Consider the following 17,416-nt stretch of genomic DNA (forward strand, 5'->3'; position numbering starts at 1 on the left):
CAAATGTCATTCTGTCCTAGGTTTAAATCTGATATAAATTCATTAGTTGGTCATAATTTCACCAAATGTGATTGAGATGCAGAGATCTTGGCAGTGAATAAAGAATAAAACCCCCACCTTTCAGAGCTGTCTTCTAGTCTGACACAGTTGTATGATCAGGGCTGAGTTTACATGGTGGTTTGTTGCAGCTTACATTAATGCTAAGGCTGCTTTGATTAGTACCTGACTGTTGACCCCTTTCTTTTCAAAGTAAATCCAGAATCTGAGACATTTTAGGCTTTGTTTTACTGTGTTGTCAGAGAAAGCAGATTTGTTCAATGTTTCTGTCGACAGACTAGGCAAAACAGGCCATGCAACAGGTCCACCTTTAGGACTTTTTGGCATTATTAACTGAACGATTCAGAAGAACTTTGCCTATTTTTCACAGCAGTGATGTACACCACGACCACTTTAGGTATTTCAGGTGTAATTGAGGTATCTTGAAAGGCACATGTAAATAAAATGTCAGGGAAAAAAAAGGTTTGTGAGAACTTACTGTGACTGTCCTGCAAAAGCAACCTAATGACTAGTACTCTAGTTACTTGCCTCTCAGATAGTCTAGATCTATCTTTCTTCTAACGTGTCTCTGTTGCCAGTATCTCCTTTTTGTTTTCCAGGTCCTTGCATACATTTGTATTGTGTGATGTGCTTTTCATGTTGCTTCTGCTGAACTGCGTTTCTTTATTTGTGAAAACAAATTAATAAAGCTGAGCTACAGGAAAGGTGATTGACTATCCCACTTAGAAAAAAAATAAATATATATTGCTAGTGATAATAAACTCAAAATGTTCTCTGGGAATTGTACTCCTATAAAATCCTCTTTGAATTGAATTTCAGCATTAAAATTTATGCAGCCATTTGGTATCATACGTTTTCCTTCAGGAAAGATAAATATTTCAGTCTTTGAACAGTGTGAAACTGAAAACATTCACCAGTTGCCCCAGCTAAAATTGCAGTAGGCTGCTGTGCAATTCCAGTGATGAATAGCATGTGTTTGCATTTGAAAAATATACAGTAATCATTGCAAGTATAAGGCATTACACACACAGAGATGGATCATTTTCTCTGATTGTTACATAGGCCATTTGTAATGGTTGCTTTACAGTTTCATAATTTGTTGCCACTTAAATGAGTTGAAGATTTTTATATATTTTTTTGCAGTTCAGAAACTGCTTAGTGTAAGGAAGACATGAATTGTATGCTTAGCAGAGCATCCATTAAAACCTGAGAAGGTGAAGATCCTCCTGAGGTACTTTAATTTCCAGAAAACACCCACAAAGGCAATTACATTTTTAATGAATAATTTATTTAGTGGGCTTTAGATCAGATTCTTGTTCACCGTTTCTCACTTTATGTATTTTAACTCCGTAATTGGTTTGGTCCATACAGATGGCTTTTAAAACCCAGCTAGATCCACCCTCTGGAGAGAATAAGATGTTGGAATGGGGTCTGCTGTGTCCCTGGATGCTATAATTCTCTTTATTTCTTCTCTGAACTATTTTTTTCTAAAAGAAAAGGAACAGTCTGAAAGGTTTTATATATTAACTATCTAACAAGGTTTTATATATTCTGGTAAAGATAATGCTGAGAAGTTGTTTCAAGTGCCATTGTGGTGCAGTTTAAAAAGGTGCCTTCCAGTTGCAGTTCCAGACAGTTCACCTACACAAAATGAGTGAAAGGCACTCTTTAAGTTGGTACTTCCTAAACCATTAGGACATAAAGGTCAAAGCAACACTGTGTTGTCTCCATACAGAAGGCTACAGCCAGCCAGTTGTATCTAAAAACCTGTTCAATTGCTTTAGAGACTGCCATCAACCACTACAAAGCTTTGCATAGTGGCAAAGTTCTGCATGCTTTGATTCAGTTGCACAATGAAGGCTTAGAACATGAGCTCCTTGGGCAGAAGGCACGCCAGGTTTTGGTTTTTGTTTTGTTTTGTGAAGTGTCTGTATGCGTTATTGCCAAGTTTTGTCCTTGACTGATCAAATCCCTTCCACCTCCTGCACTCCCACCTTGCCTCTTTGTATTTGTATCCTTAGTTGCAAAGTTTTGTGGGACCGTGTCCTCTCTGTGTGCTTGCAGAGAACTTAGCGTGATGGTAATCTTATCTCAGCTGAGGCCTTTCAGAGCAGGTACAGTGCAGATATTCCATATTCTGCCTCTCAGTATGTTCACAAAATTTACAGTGTTTTATCAAGCCCTGGGAGATCATGTGGCTTGTCTCAGAGGAGAGGTTTTCCTGTGTACAACAACTTGTAACATCAGGACTTTGATTTCTGTTAGCTACACTGATTGAGTAAAATGGCTCATTTTTGAATCATTCCTTCCTCCTCTTTGAACACTGAAAATTAATTAGATATTTCTATCTGGAATTTTTATTACATCTGCCTTAACAGTGTTTTAAACTTAATCAGACTGATTTTCTCATTTTCATTTGTCTCGATGTCCCCAAAGAGTGTTCGGCTGTTATTTTATGTAGGTCCGTGCTTTATTTGTATAAACGAAGTATTGATTTATTGTGATTTAGGAAGAAACCAACTTAGTAAGAGTATTTGCGTAGATGAGGAACATTGCTGATTCTTTGGAATCTGTTCTATGCAGAAGGATAACTTCTATTACAACATTAGGCAATTTGAAAAGACATATCTAATATAGTAGGACATGTGATGTGTGTATACTTGTGTTTGCATTTTCTCTGTGATACAGTGAGCTATGGAGTCTAGCCTGTGAAGGAAAAAAAAAATCAAATACATTCTACTGATTGACCAGTTCTTCGGTGTAAATATCACCTACAATCCAGGGATTCTTGAAGACTGAATTTTTTTTCTTAATGTTATTGACTGACCACATCTTCAAAATATAGTTATCAACCAAATAAGCAGCATACATAAAGTGCATAGCATTTGAGTTGTTTCTGAATAATTAGTTACCTTTGTAATGGATGCTGCCACATCCCAGAGCATTTAGCTGTTTGTTCCATGTTCTCTGCTGCTAGCTCTGCACACACACTGCAACTATAGGGTCAAGCAGCTCTTCTGGATGTGCACACTGCAGGGTGAGGAAAATCAGTCTTACAATACTGCAATGTAAAGCTACTCTGCAGATTGTTAGTTTCATAGCTACAAGCTAGACCATCATTATGTTACATTTCTATCTTTTGTCAGACATAAGTTCGCCTGTAGGACCGTATGAGAGTCTCTTTTCTTCCTGACCTTCAGTTTAGAGGAACATATCAACCATCTGAGGCAAAATCTGCCTTTGGGTCTAGTGCAAATACATTCTGCTGACCTTCTCTATTCATTCATGAGCACCTCTTTCTGGAAATGTTGTGGATCCTGAAAAAAGAAGAAAGGAAAAAAAAAAATGGGGTAATTTATTTATTTTAAATATTATGAGATTTGCTCTAAAGCTCATTTAACTAAACCTGCTCCTGTCCACCATACATAAAGGATCCTTTAATTGTAGACCTCTGCCATCAGGACAATACAACTGCAGTTCTGGAGGTTGTATTTTAGACTGGATGGGATAGAACAGAAAGAAGGCAAAGTTCCTGAATTGAAACATTGACTTTTGTTTATATTCTTTGAAGTTGAATACTTCCTGAACTTTGTCCAGAGATGTAAATTGGTTTTACTCTATACTTTTCTCTACTGTCTTGCTCTTAGTGTGTTAGAGTCATTATGTTGAACATCCATAGGATATTTATAATTAAATGTGAGTAAATGAATAAATAACATCCACAGTCTTAAGCAAGTCCTGAAATCATGAAAATATTAAGATGTGCAAAGCTACTTGGTGAAGAGTATTCCTGTATGCTGTTTCACCTCCTGAAAATATTCATTGCAGCAAACTGCATGCTTGTAATGTAGATTATTGTGGAGAAAATGGTTTCCTGTCAGCAATTCCATCTGCGGCAGATATTTTATATGATATGTGCACTTTTCCTGTTCAATTTCAGAATAATTCATGTCAGTGCGATTGTAGTTATGTTTGTGTTTTAAAAAAATAATTTGTCTCATACCAAAGAGGAATCTTGCCTTACTAGAGCTACATTGGTACAAATTCTTAAAGTGCTGATCTCTCCAGTCAATTTTCTGGCAGTCCTACAGTGATGAATCTTTCACAAGCAATTAAATATCAAGAAAGATCTCAGCTTAAAATGCTACTTCAAAGACAAAAAAGTTCTCTTTTACGTCTTTTGTTAACTAGGGACTAAATTAGGTCATTGAAAGATAAGGCACTGCATTTTTACTTCACTGGATGTTGCTGTATTATAATACTCATTTTACTACTTTTGCAGGTCAGCTTTGCCTTGCTTGAATCATGAATATGAAAGCTCAGTTTAGAAAGTAATGTTTAGATTAAAGAATGTAATGGACAAGGACTTGTGAGTCTAGGTGCATAAAGAAAAGATTTCTCTCCATTCCCCATAATATGCAAATATTGATTCAGTCATGATGAAGCCTGGTTTTCTGTATATCAGAGACATTAATGTACAAGTGTATTTCAGGTGCTGTTTTTCTCCTTGTGCTCTGATCCTCTGCAAAGCTCATAAATCTTTCTTATAAGGTTTTGTTCTGATAAGAGACATTGTCCACACTGAAACACAGATTCTGTTTGTTGTTTGCTTGTTTGTTTTTGTTCTGTTTGTTTTTGTTTTGTTTTCTTTTCTTTTTCCTTTCTTTTCTGCATTGGAATTGCCTGTTAAATTCTAGTAATTCTGAATACATTTATGTGTGTAGTGGACACCTACACTATGGATGGGGCAATATATATCCACACCATGAAGGTTTCTTAGTATTAAAAGATAACACTCAACAACTTAAATAGTAGATTTAGAAAAGTCAATACTACATTTAGCTGCTTCTTTAAGCCCTCTACTTTATGAAGTGTTGTAGGTTGCCTGATTTTTAAACCACAAAACCTTTTATGTTCTTGCCTGGAAATAGAATCAAAGAATGGAATCACAATTCTGTTTGGGTTGGAAGAAACTTTAAAGACCATCTCCTTCCACCTCTTCTGCCATGGCAGGGACACCTCCCTCCCGACCAGGTTGCCCAAAGCCCCATCCAGCCTGACCTTGAGCACTTCCAGGGATAGGGCAGCCACAGCTTCTCTGGGCAACCGGTTCCAGTGCTTCACCACCCTCAGTGTGAAGAACTTCTTCTTTATAACTAATCTAAATCTACCCTGGTTGAAAAAGCGGCTAGGAAACAAAATATTTGGTGTATTGGTTTGATGACTAATTAGCATTCTGTCTTGCTCCACCATATCCAGTCCAGAGAAGTGATTTATTTGTGTGTTTGAAAATGAAATGCAAATCTTCAGTAATTGCATTCAAACAGCTGTATAGTATAAACTTATGAAACCACTCTGTTGTGCTGCCAGCTAAGATAGTACATCTCATAGATTCATCAGCAAAACGCAGGGTAATTACTTTATTACATTTAGCATTTGTGAACACGAGGACAAGGCCATTTGAAAAGCCTTAGAAGGAGATTAGAAAAAAGATGCACGTCTGACCCAGCCCTGAGAGCAATTTTACTGTTACATTCACCGGTAGCAGAAACACAGAATTTTGTACTATGAAAGTGACCTATTACCTCTCACAGAGGTTCCTAGATATTGCAAAGGTAAAAAGTATAAAGGTTAGTCAGAAAAAGGATTTCAAGTGCCTGGATATATATTTATAATTCTGCTATTTGTACTTTAAATGGCTACGTTCTATTTTGATTCTGCAGTCAGCGGCAGAAGAGAGTGTGATCTTTGTGGATGTTTGCTGTGTGTCCCAGAGCTACCTGTTCAGCAGCTGTACTAATTTGCCTTCAGTAATATAACATATTAAAGGGTCTAAAAACAAACAAACAAACAAAAATGCCACATATTTAAAGAAAGAAAAAAAAAAAAAAGGCCACCCAGCATCTTGTCTGGAAGGTGAACAGCTGCAAGAGGAAAAAAGTTCAGTACAGAAACTTGGTATCTGAGTTCTGTAATTGCTGCCAGTTCAACATGTTCTGTAGAAACAGGTTAATGGAACCTAAAATATCATTTAAATGTAACACAATTGCAATACAAACTGACTGAATCCTTTCCTGCTTTGAACCTGAGCTTTTTAGAATAGGTCTCAAATTAGGAAAGACGTGCTGAAGGTTAAGCGTGAAAAGCCTTTTGTGACTCAAGCTAAAAATGCGTCTAAATGTTTAATTTAATGCGCAAAGAAAATCAGTGATTCTTTCCACAGCCAATTTCTCTCCCGGGAGAAAAATGTGAATTGCTAAAGGAAAAAAAAAATCAATTGCTATTGGAAAGGTGAACATCTATAGGTACTATGGTATTTGTAGACAAATCAGGTTGTGTGAAAGTTGAGTACATATGAGAAGGAAATGGATTTACTTTGCAATGTTTACTTGCCTGATTGCTTGCATTGCTACAGAGATAATGCCACTGCTGTGGAGAACGTATGCACATCATGGATCTGCACGTCACAGCAGGAGATCTTTTCCCATTCAGCTCTCAAAGTAGTGGTGTTATTTATTTATTTATTTTAAATAAAGGGTTGTACAATTATTTTTTATTTAAAAAAAAAAAAAAAGGCAAAAATACCTCTGCCTAGGACATGTGATATATTATTTTAAAATAGTAAGTTACACCAGCATCAGTTATACAGTCACATGGGATCACCATGCAAGTTATGAAACTTAAAAAGTTTTTGCAGATAGGCCTTCTCAACTTCTCAGCTTGGCTCCTAACATCACCCTGTAAAGACCAAGACTTCTCTGCAGTAGAAGGACCCTGCTGTCAGATCTTAAGGGATAGTACGGTACAAAACATTAATGACAAAGTACTATAATTATGTGTTTTTCTTTCAGTTGCATTTTCAGGCCTTGGCTTTACCACCTTCTACCTAGCTGGAAAGTTGCATTGCTTCACGGAAAATGGCCGGGGGAAGAGCTGGCGGCTTTGTGCAGCTATTCTGCCTCTCTACTGTGCCATGATGATTGCTCTGTCACGTATGTGTGATTACAAACACCATTGGCAAGGTGAGCCATGGAGATACCTTTTTCTCTATATATTTTTTAATTAGCTTTGTTTTTTTGTTTTTTTGTTTTTCTTTTTTTCACTGAAATCACAAGTTACAATGTGATGGAATGCTATAGCAGACTTCCCTGGCACTGATGCTCCTGGCTTTCCATCTTTTGGTTCCTCTACATAGTTTCAGTTTAGTACAGTGTACCTCTGTCCCACTCTTATCTCATACAGCTGGCTCCATACCAGAGCAAGACTCATCCTGTTACATGTTTTTTCTCACTCTTTTTTTTTGTGTGTGTGTGTGTGTGTGTGTGTGTGTGTGTATTCATGCAGCATGTTCTCCCATAGCAGCTTAATCACCATCCACTAGCCTTGACATCTTTTTCAAGGAGTCTCCTGCCTTCCTGCAGAGGCCTTGCCTTGCTGCAGGGCTCAGCACGCACAGGGTCACTGAGAGCCTTCAGCACAAAGCTGCTGAACAGGAGGCACTCGCCTCGCCTGGCAGCAGAGTTATGGATCTGCTGCTCTGGGGGAGACCTGGCTGGCTTGAGTCTGTTAGAGAGAGCAAGAGAAGTGCGAATTAACATGAGTGGCAGGGTACAGCTTTACTTGAGTTTTGGATGTGTTTACAGTGTGTTCTATATCTTGCCAAGAGTAAGAATCATTTATTTACTGAAACATGTGCTCTGAGGAAGATTATTGTGGTGTATTTTAAATATGATGGAAGGAAACTACATAACCCCAAGGGGTTTCGACTGTGTCCATTTACAGCTGCTCATATTTTTATTTCTGAAGTTCAAAGGGTTGGGGCTGAAGACTCAGATAACTCTTCCCAAGCTAGAACCGTGCTGGCAGACGTTATATTGCAGGTGATCCATGCTGTTAGCTGAGAGAACTGCAATCTCAAGGGAGGGACTCGTTCCCTCTGTAATGTGCAGTGCCGAAGTTCAGGCCTTGTCTTTTATGTTCAGCAGAGTCAGCCAATTGTGTTAAATTATTTATGGTGGCTTTATAATAGAGTCTTAACTATGCTGTGGGGAGTGAACAAGGACCATCAATATAATGTCCAGGACAGCATACTGTAGGTGAAAGGTGGAGTAGAGTAATTTTTACATTAAAAAGCCATATAGTAGGCTGAGAACATTAACGTTATGGGTATTTTATGAGGTCCCTTCAGTTTGCCTAGGAAATGTAGTATTCAGGAGCTTAGTGTTGATATTGGTGAACATTAGGATATTTCATTATGAATCCTGAATGTATTGACTGCTTTTAAGTCCCTAGGTCGCTATATAAGTATATAGCTCTGAGAATATTAGTGTGCTCATGAAATAAGTGAAATTCTTGTATGAAAAAAAAAGTAAAGATAAATACCAAGGCTGAAAGAATATTCTTTTTTCCTTTAAGGGCAAAGGAAAAAAAATGTAAAGAAAGCTGTGGCTATCATGAACTCAAATAAAACACAGAATCATTGTCTTCAAAAATAGGGGTCAAAATAGCACCCTGTGTACTCAGTGTTACCCTCAGTAAGGGTTAGTAATGTAGAACTCTTTGGCATAAGTCATGTGGTGAATTTGTATTACTGTGGTGGCCAGAATGAGGCCCAGAATTGCACAATTTGCTTTAAAGTGTTTTGAAAGAAATTATCCAGGCAAGTTTTCAGCAAGTCTGGAAATACTGGGGAAATTACAGAGGACTGGTAGAAAGCTGATGTTTCACCATAATTAAGAACAGTAGTCATAGGCTTAACTCCATTCTAAGGCAAAATAAAAAAGCAGATGAAACAGGATTCAATTAACCACAGTTAAAGGAGGGTAATCAGAGAATTTCAGCCAACACAGGTTTATAGAATACGTCTTAACTAAATTTTGTACAAGTTGATAAGAACAATAATGTTTTTGGTTTTTTTTAATATCTTTAATGCAATAAGGAGTCACTTCAGGGATGTTCTACAGTTTATATTTCCCAAGAAATCATGTTAGATGATCACAATAATTCTTTCGATACGTAATCTTTGCATCAGCAATGAATCTCACAGTTGTGTAGCAGATAAAGTACTTGGTTTATGCTAACATACACAAAGACAGTGCAGTTCTAGTTAGAGAAAAGAGTGAACAGACTAGAGGCACTGGAACATGAGGGATTAGCATTGAGAATTTACACATATATAACTTATTTCTTTTTTCATCCTGGAGGACTTTTATGGTTTTGCATATCAATCAAGTTCTATCAATACAACTTACAAAGTATTCATGAAAGAAAACAAAGATTTATAAAAATATAGGTAAGGTTGAGGTGACCTGTCTGTTTGCCTACAATACTTATCAAAGTCCAGTACACGTGGTTTATTACTGACAGATCTTTTTCTTCTCTGGTCAAAAAAAAAAAAAAAAAAAAAAAAAAAAAAAAACAGTGAAAGAGATTCCACAGTCTCCCCATGAAACCCGAATAAATATTTCACTACCTTCACCAGTAGAAATTTTTTTATTAATATCTAAACCTAAATTGTTTTCACTGCCAACAAAGCTGGTTTTTGCATGTACTTCCCAAAGGGAACACTGAATAATCGAGCACCATTCTCTTCCTACTGCTGTATTCCACACTGGAATGCCATATACTCACGCGCTCACCTCAAGTTCTTTGTATTCCTTAGACGTTTTCTTATTAGTTATGTTCTCAATTTTATATATAGTTGCTTGTCTTCTCTGCATTCTTTCCATTTCATCTGAATTTCATTTAATATCTGGTATCCAAAACTGTTCTGTCCTCAGCAATGAAGGAATAAAGGAAGAAGCCAGGAAGAGCTGCTAAAGCAAACAGTAGTTTGTCTGTGAACATTGAACATTGTTCTTTACAATTATTTTTTTCGTTTTTGCCAGCTTTCTAGTGTTTGTGAAGAGATAAGGCTCTAAGCCACGTGAATATTTTTGTACTTTACTTGTGAGTTCAGAAAAATTAGGTATCCCCATATCTAGTGCTTTGTTTTGCATTGCCAGATTGGAAAAAGGCAATAAACAAATAAGTAAATAAAAAACAGCAAATCACCTTTAAAAATAAAAGTCTCTCTAAGTTTAATTCAGATATTTATTTAGATTTATTTCAGATATTTATTCAGCTATTTATTTATAGATTTATTGCTATATATACAATTACATGTCCATAAATACAAATACTTCCTGAACTGAATAGTCTAGATTTTACAAAGTCTTATCTGTTACCTTGAATTGTACCTGCTTATATTTAGGATTTGAAAAAGACCACAGCATCATTAATACCAAATAAACCCTTACGGCACACCTTAAAGACTGGCTGTACAACAAATATTTTATCCCATTTCCATTTAGAAATGCTAACAAAACAAAAAAAATGTTGCTGCAACCACTTAGCAACTAGTATAAGAAGTGTTTGTATGCTTTAGGTGTGGATAATACAAGCAGTATAATATAGCAAGAAAAAATTGTAGATTTTTTCTGTATTCTAAGTGTTTGTGGTGTTTGGCTCCAAATTGTTAATGAAAATACATTGTTCACAGATTCTGGGTTAAACACTTCCAGGTCAATCTAATGTTTTAGATTTGTATTTACAGTTTTCAGTACTGGCTGTCCTTTCTGTGGTAACATGCTTCTGGTTTTGTTGCTTTCCTTGTCTAGATGCTTTCGTCGGAGGGATCATTGGCCTCATTTTTGCTTATATTTGCTACAGACAACACTACCCTCCTTTGGGTAATACAGCTTGTCATAAATCTTATGTCAGCCTGCTAGACCAGAACTCTATGAAGAAAGAAGAGAGACCTACAGCAGACAATGCTACTGGCCTGCCTCTAGAGGGAATAACCGAAGGTCCAGTATGACTTTGAGAAATGCAGAATGAACTTTTAGCCTTCTCACATTTTCTCCAAGCTGGTCTCTTAACACGGTGTTTCTTACTATACACACGATCTGTGCTTTTTCTTTTATTTCTTTCCTTTTTATAAAGAAAAATGTAACTTTTTTTTTAATGCCATACTATCATTATACACTTAAATTTAAATTTTCAGTTCGTATTGACCGCTGAATTGTCTGTTTTCAGTCTACTGCAAACAGGTAGATTATTTGGGGAAAGGGAAAAGAACGTTAAAAACAAATCCATGTGGAGATTGGTCAGGAGAATAATTTTAAGATGTGGTTGAGGATATAGTAGATCTGGAAACAGATTTTTTAAAGTACTGAGTATCTCTTAGAAAGTTCTGGTCGTCTTCAGCACTCATTGACTTTGATGGGTGGTGAGTACACACAGCACTTTTCATCAGATGTTCAGCGTCTGTTGTAGCCAGACATTTATTTGTGTAATTTAATAAGTTAGGGCATCGTCCTTCTGTTTATCTTGTTGCCTTCTAACATAATAAACTCCACATGCTGGAAGAACTTTGTATTAAGTTTTGGCAAGGTCATTCTGAGCTACTAATGATCAAGAAGCCAAAAGGTGCAAGTGATTACAAGAGTCAAGCATTGTCACATTAGTAGTTCTTCAGAATAATGCTGACATTCAAGAAATTCCACACTCTTAAAATTATCAGCTTGTGATAACATAGATGTTTGTAGGATGGATCAGAAATATTAGACATTTTTTGAGAGCTTTTGCAGTAAATACCATCAAAACAAAATGAAAGTAAAGAACACAATCAACAAGCTGAAGTATTTAAAACAAATCATTAAAAATCCTAAAAGTTTGAGGATAAAGAAAATTTTTTTTTTTTGTGAATCTCAGTGTACCATGCTCATTCTTGTGTGGTGATTCACTGTAGCATTGGTGATCTGAAGAAATGCAAAGATTTTCATTTGTGGCTTTGGTGCACAACCATGAATGCTTGTGGGGGTTTCCAGCTCTGTAGTATATCCAGAGGAATGCTGGAAATGATGTTCCACTCAAACCATTCCACATTCTCAGCTCCTCATGTTCTTTCTTGTGCATGGTGTTTGAAAAGGTTGGCTTGGTACCTGAATTGAAACTCACCTCAATCAAAACGGTGTTGGTACAGAGATTACTAAGTGTATGACCAAACAACTTTAGTTAATTTATTATTGTTAGGATCCAGTTCTGTTACATATGCACTATGCAGTATACATCACATTCCTGTGAAATGATGTAACTTTGGATGGCAGAATGTCAGATTCCAGAATCTCTTTTCTTAGGTATCCTGTGAAAATACAGGTAGATGTTCTAGACTGCGTCTTGGCAGTTGAACATTTCTTAGCAGGGGCTGCTGGTTAAAGCAAGATAGTGTTGACCAACAACTATTTTTATGGTGCTGTAGACTGGAGAAGACTGCTGCCATAATTATAATTTATGTGTTCCTGTTGGAATATGTATTGGCCTTGTAGGCATTTTGTGATTCAAACAGCTCAATGTCTTTATGTAACGCTTGTCATTTACTTTTGTCAAAGGTAAGCTTTGTAGATTTTTTTGAGAAGAGCTTTTTCCTGATTGGCAACACTTGAATTTTTATAGAAAACATAAATTAGAGTCCCTTTTAAAAAACTGTAATAATTGTGTACAAGAGAATGCAACCATACTATGTATAGACATATGATATTTGAAAATAACTGTAAATAGGAAATGACGTTAAGGAACAGATTGTAATAGGCATGAACCCAGTAGGGTTCAGTAGAAATTAGGCTTGTTCTACTTGTAAAACTGATGCCAGTTTGACTGTGTCAGTTACAGGCAGGATTTTTTACTGACAGCTACAGTATTCTGAGCTCTAGAATAGAGACAGCCAAACATAACTCTCTTGCTGATGTACATGTGCTAGGTCAGGATCCTAGCATGTGTGAAAGAAAATTGTGCTGGCATAGCATTTGCATTGGATTTGAAAGAACACTTCTCTAGTGTAATTGAGGTCTTATTGTAGAATACAGTTTAGTGGAGGTTTATCTTTCTATGAAGTTTTTAAACCATCCTATGGAATTCTGCAACAGAGATACCATTTTCTATTACTTCATATGGGAGGGTTTTAAAAAAAGCCCTAGAGTAAGGGTGTTGTCTTTACATTGTATAGGGCTTTGCCATTAGCTTTTTCTTTCAGCAGGAACCCTAGTCTTCCAGGTTATATGCAAATGTTTAAAAAAAAAAAAAATTAGAAGTTTAATACCAATGCATAGTGTATTTTGCATGTTTTTATATAGATCTGGCTTATTCTCAAAAGTGAGTGGGGCCTCCTAACTGTGCTGTTCACATTCCCAGTATTTAATGGCTTTTGATACAAATAAGTGATTTACTTTGGGATGGGGAATGGTTATACAGCCCTTAAATGAACAGGGGCTGTTAAAAGATTGGAATATGAAATGTAATGCCACATAAATACTTACGTTGCAAGAGTAATTGGAGAACTTTGCAAAGCGGTAAAGAATAACATTTTTAATGGGAATAATTAAATTAAAAGTCATAAAACAGGCAATGTAAAAGCTTTGATTAAAATGTAATTAAAAATATCAAAGACATAATTAAGTAAAACTTATGGAGGGATCTGTAGATGCTGTAATTACCAGTGCAAAGTCAGTGTAGGGAAGGCATATTTGTGGATCAATGTATTTTAATCTCATGCTTTCTCAATGTGAAGGAAATGTAATGTTGTATTGCACCAATAAAACAACACATGAATGTGGGTTTGTACATCTGTGCGTTATCATTTTTTATCATTAGTTTAATTAATAAACCACAGAAGGTATTGCAAAAACCACACCCTAATGTAACTGAATTATTTATGAAAAACAGCAGTTCCAAAAGTGATTACTGTTACTAGTAAAAGGTAACAGCCTTCCTCATTTAACCAAAATATGCTAGCCAACTTTCATCCAGGAAAATGCAGTGTAAATCTGTGAGCCTGAAATTTTGAAATATTCAATCAGCTAAACTGCAACAGATCCCTTTTATCTGTCAAGTTCTGTATCTCAAAAGATACTCAGAATGCCATATTTAATGAAATGTGATTAGACTAAAAAAAGGCTAACAAGACCTAATAGAACACAACAGAAATATCCTGAAACCAAGAGAAACACGAGATTGCAACCAGTCAGCAAAATGTCCCTGTAGTGAATGCATATCTCAGGCAAAGTGTTAGGACTAGAGTTGGAGCATTTCTGCTGTTTCGTTCTCAGATTTTCTTTGTGCAATTTAGCCTGATTCCACCCTTGCTCCCATCCTCATGAATACAGTATGTTCTTTGTATTTAATATGGAAAGAAAACCTCATTTTTCTTCCATGGCTAAAAAACAATTTGTGATGGATATTAAAAAAAAAATTAAAATATTTTTATTTCTGGTATATGGTAGTAAAATTCCATTGATTTCAGTGGAACTGTTGTGTATCACCAATCACATCACATCCAGTAAGTGGAGAAAAGCCTTTACACAGTTCCTGCTCAAACTCCTACATTTTTAGGACTGTAATTAGTGAAATATTGACACAATTTGACCGCAATTTTATTTTCTTGTGATAACATACATCTCTTCTGAGTTAGAAAACTGTTGGATTGCTCTGACCTGACCCAAGGGGAAAAGTCTTGAATACAGCAACATCAGGGTAATGGGAGTGAAAAGGTCAGACACTTGTTTCTGTCACTTTTGATGTTCAGAATGTGGAAATAGCTGCAAGCATTAGGCAACAGTGATTATCATTTTTGTATTGCCTACCCCACCAGTGTTACTGCTTTACAGTAGTGCTGTGCCTGAGGGGACAAGTACAGTACGGGACCTCTATCAAAGAGTTACTCTGTGCTTGTATTAACACAAGCAGAAATTAAAGGAAATTCTGTTCTTCTTGACACCAGGGCAAACACTGCTATATTGCATGGGATTACTTGATAATACCACTCTTATCAATGCAGAATTTGAGATTGTGGACTTCACTCACTGTAGGCTGGATCTTGCTTCAAGGAAACTCATCAACTGAAATGTGAAAGGGAGGGCCTGTAGTTCCCTTCCAGGCATACATGCTACATTGCAGTAGGCATCCTGTTGGGGGTCTAAACAAGGCAAAATTTGTGTGCCTACATTATTGTGTCTGTATTGTTGCCAATGATGAGACCCTCACATGAAATAAAATTGTGGTGTCCTACCACTGTAATGTAGTTTCAGATGAAGTCAAAAATCTACAGTTGCTTAGCACACCTTTTCCATATGCCTGGCACATCCTGCCTTTGGCTGACTGCTACAGGACTTTTGATGAAACTTGCAGAGATAGCCAAGAAATTGCCTTTCAGACCATTCAGGACAGATTTGGATCTTGATTAAACCCAGATAACCATATGAAAGGCACCAGAGCTGCAATAGATGTACACAGAAATTACAGAAGTAAAGATCTGTTAATTATTATTTTGCTGCTAGCTTCAAAAACTTTCCAAAAGGAAAACCAAAGGGCATCAGTGGGTAGCATGCATCATGCGATCTGTGTAGCAAGGTATGATTGGGGCATGAAATAGAAAATCCTCGCTCAGTGCTTTGACTCAATAAAAACAACACAGCAATGCATAGGACCCATTCACATGTATTGCAGAACGTCAAGCATCAAATGCGATTCAGCCAGCTATGTAAACCTTAAATCTGTGGACTGAGTTTCTGTCAGCAGAGCAAAAAAACCCTCAATTTCACTGGCAGCTTTACAGCTGTCATCCATTATGCTAGAGACCTACTAGAATTTAACTCTTGATAATGAAGATTCAATTCACATCGTCTGAAACAAGTTTATTTCCAGGAATAGATGGGGCTGAGCACAAGGAATCTCTGTTTTTATTCTAACACTTATATATGGTTGGCTTTTATTTTGGCCTCCTGTTCATAGGCATAACTCTGCTTTTTAACAGCCCTAAGCCCCGTGAGCTCCTTTAGATCCCTTCTTGTTCTCTTTGTCTCCAGAGCAGTCGCTTTGTTAGTGAAGGGAATGGAAAGAGAAATGTTTGCTGACATCTACAAATACCTTCTCTTGGATCCTGCCTGTCTCTCACTGCTACTCTCTTCTATTCTTTATATGTTAGAGGATCTGAATGTGGTCTTTTCTGATGTTGTTTCTGTCTGTTCTGTTCCTGTTTGGAAACTGCCTTTTTCTGTTGTCAAAGCTTTAGTCAGCTTACTAAACAGAACAGGACCCCCCTTCGGGGCCCTGATTTAATTTATAGACTGGAATGGTTTGGCCTAAAATTTGCAACTCTGTTACTTCCACACTCAGAGAAAGCAGTGGGCTGTTGCTTGGGATCAACTGTTTGGGTTGACTTTGACTCTTTGATTTAAATTAAATAAATAGGCTGACACTAAGGGATCTGCACACGGAGATTGAAGGCAGTGAAATAGCTCACAGGACCACAAGCATTGCAACATGAGGGAGTGCACCCTGCCCTGCCCCTCTGGGTTAACCAGTGCAGTGCACCAGGCATGCAGAGTGGAAACTTTTGCCCAGGTTGCATGAAACCCATTCCAGAGATGCTCTGTGAGCAGAACAAAGTCCCTCTTCCTCCCCAGCCCCTGCTGTGGCCGCCCTAAGCAAGCCCATGTGAGGAAATGGCTAGACATGAATTAATAATGGGAACACACTGAAACAAAATAGTTTGGGATAGTAAGAATTAAATATATATTTATAATAGCATCCCCCCCTACCATCCTTAATCCCTTACATAGACACTTGTTCCAGGGAGGCAGCTTTTGTATTTGGGGTTAACAGAAGCAATACTTTTTATAAGCTTTCAAATATAATTAATGTGTTTATGTATTCTAAACAACATTTACACAGAAGCAACTTGTAAGGGCCTAGATATCATTATATAAGTGCCTGATAGACTCAAAACAAGCTGCAGCGGGAGACTTTGGGTTACCACTGCCTGATACTCAAAACCTCTCACTCTTAAGGTGCAAGACACTTTTAAGAAGTGGCTTTTACAGTTCTTAGTCTTGCAATCAGCAAGTGCAACAAGTAATGAGAAGTGTTCCCAGTGCACTTTCACTTTTCCAAATGCACAAACCCACAGCTGGAGCAGAAGCAGATTATTGTTCTTCACCTTTACAATGTTACTGGTTGAGCAAATGCACATTCGATATGCTAGATGCTATGAGTGACTGGTGAGTGCACTTTTAAGAGTGCAATTCAGGGACATCAATTCAGAAGAATTCTCACTTCTCCCACGATGCCCTCAGAAGGCAGTCTACCAACCCAGCTATACTCACAGCAGGTTAATGTTCCACTTCAAGAACCTATCTAGATACTAAAAGCTTCTAGTCTGTCATCAAATATCCTCCGTCTAGCACAGGTACCAGTTTATCATCCACTTAAGGCAGCAAAAATCCTGATGTGACTACTTGAAGAAGAGACACAGCTTGCCTAGTAA

General features: G+C 37.1%; 1 protein-coding gene across 1 annotated transcript in view; it reads left to right on the forward strand.

The window, feature by feature from the left end:
* The window catches only part of PLPP4 (phospholipid phosphatase 4), a 59,832-nt gene extending 46,667 nt beyond the window's left edge, over positions 1–13,165 (forward strand). The window contains exons 6-7 of the mRNA XM_040563979.1: positions 6,909–7,079; positions 10,716–13,165. Of these exons, the coding sequence (XP_040419913.1) occupies positions 6,909–7,079; positions 10,716–10,915 (371 nt within the window). The 3' untranslated portion in view covers positions 10,916–13,165. The remainder of the gene's footprint in view (positions 1–6,908; positions 7,080–10,715) is intronic.
* The last annotated feature ends 4,251 nt before the right edge of the window (positions 13,166–17,416 follow it).

The sequence above is a fragment of the Cygnus olor genome, chromosome 7 (assembly GCF_009769625.2).
Source record: "Cygnus olor isolate bCygOlo1 chromosome 7, bCygOlo1.pri.v2, whole genome shotgun sequence".
NCBI lineage: Eukaryota > Metazoa > Chordata > Aves > Anseriformes > Anatidae > Cygnus > Cygnus olor.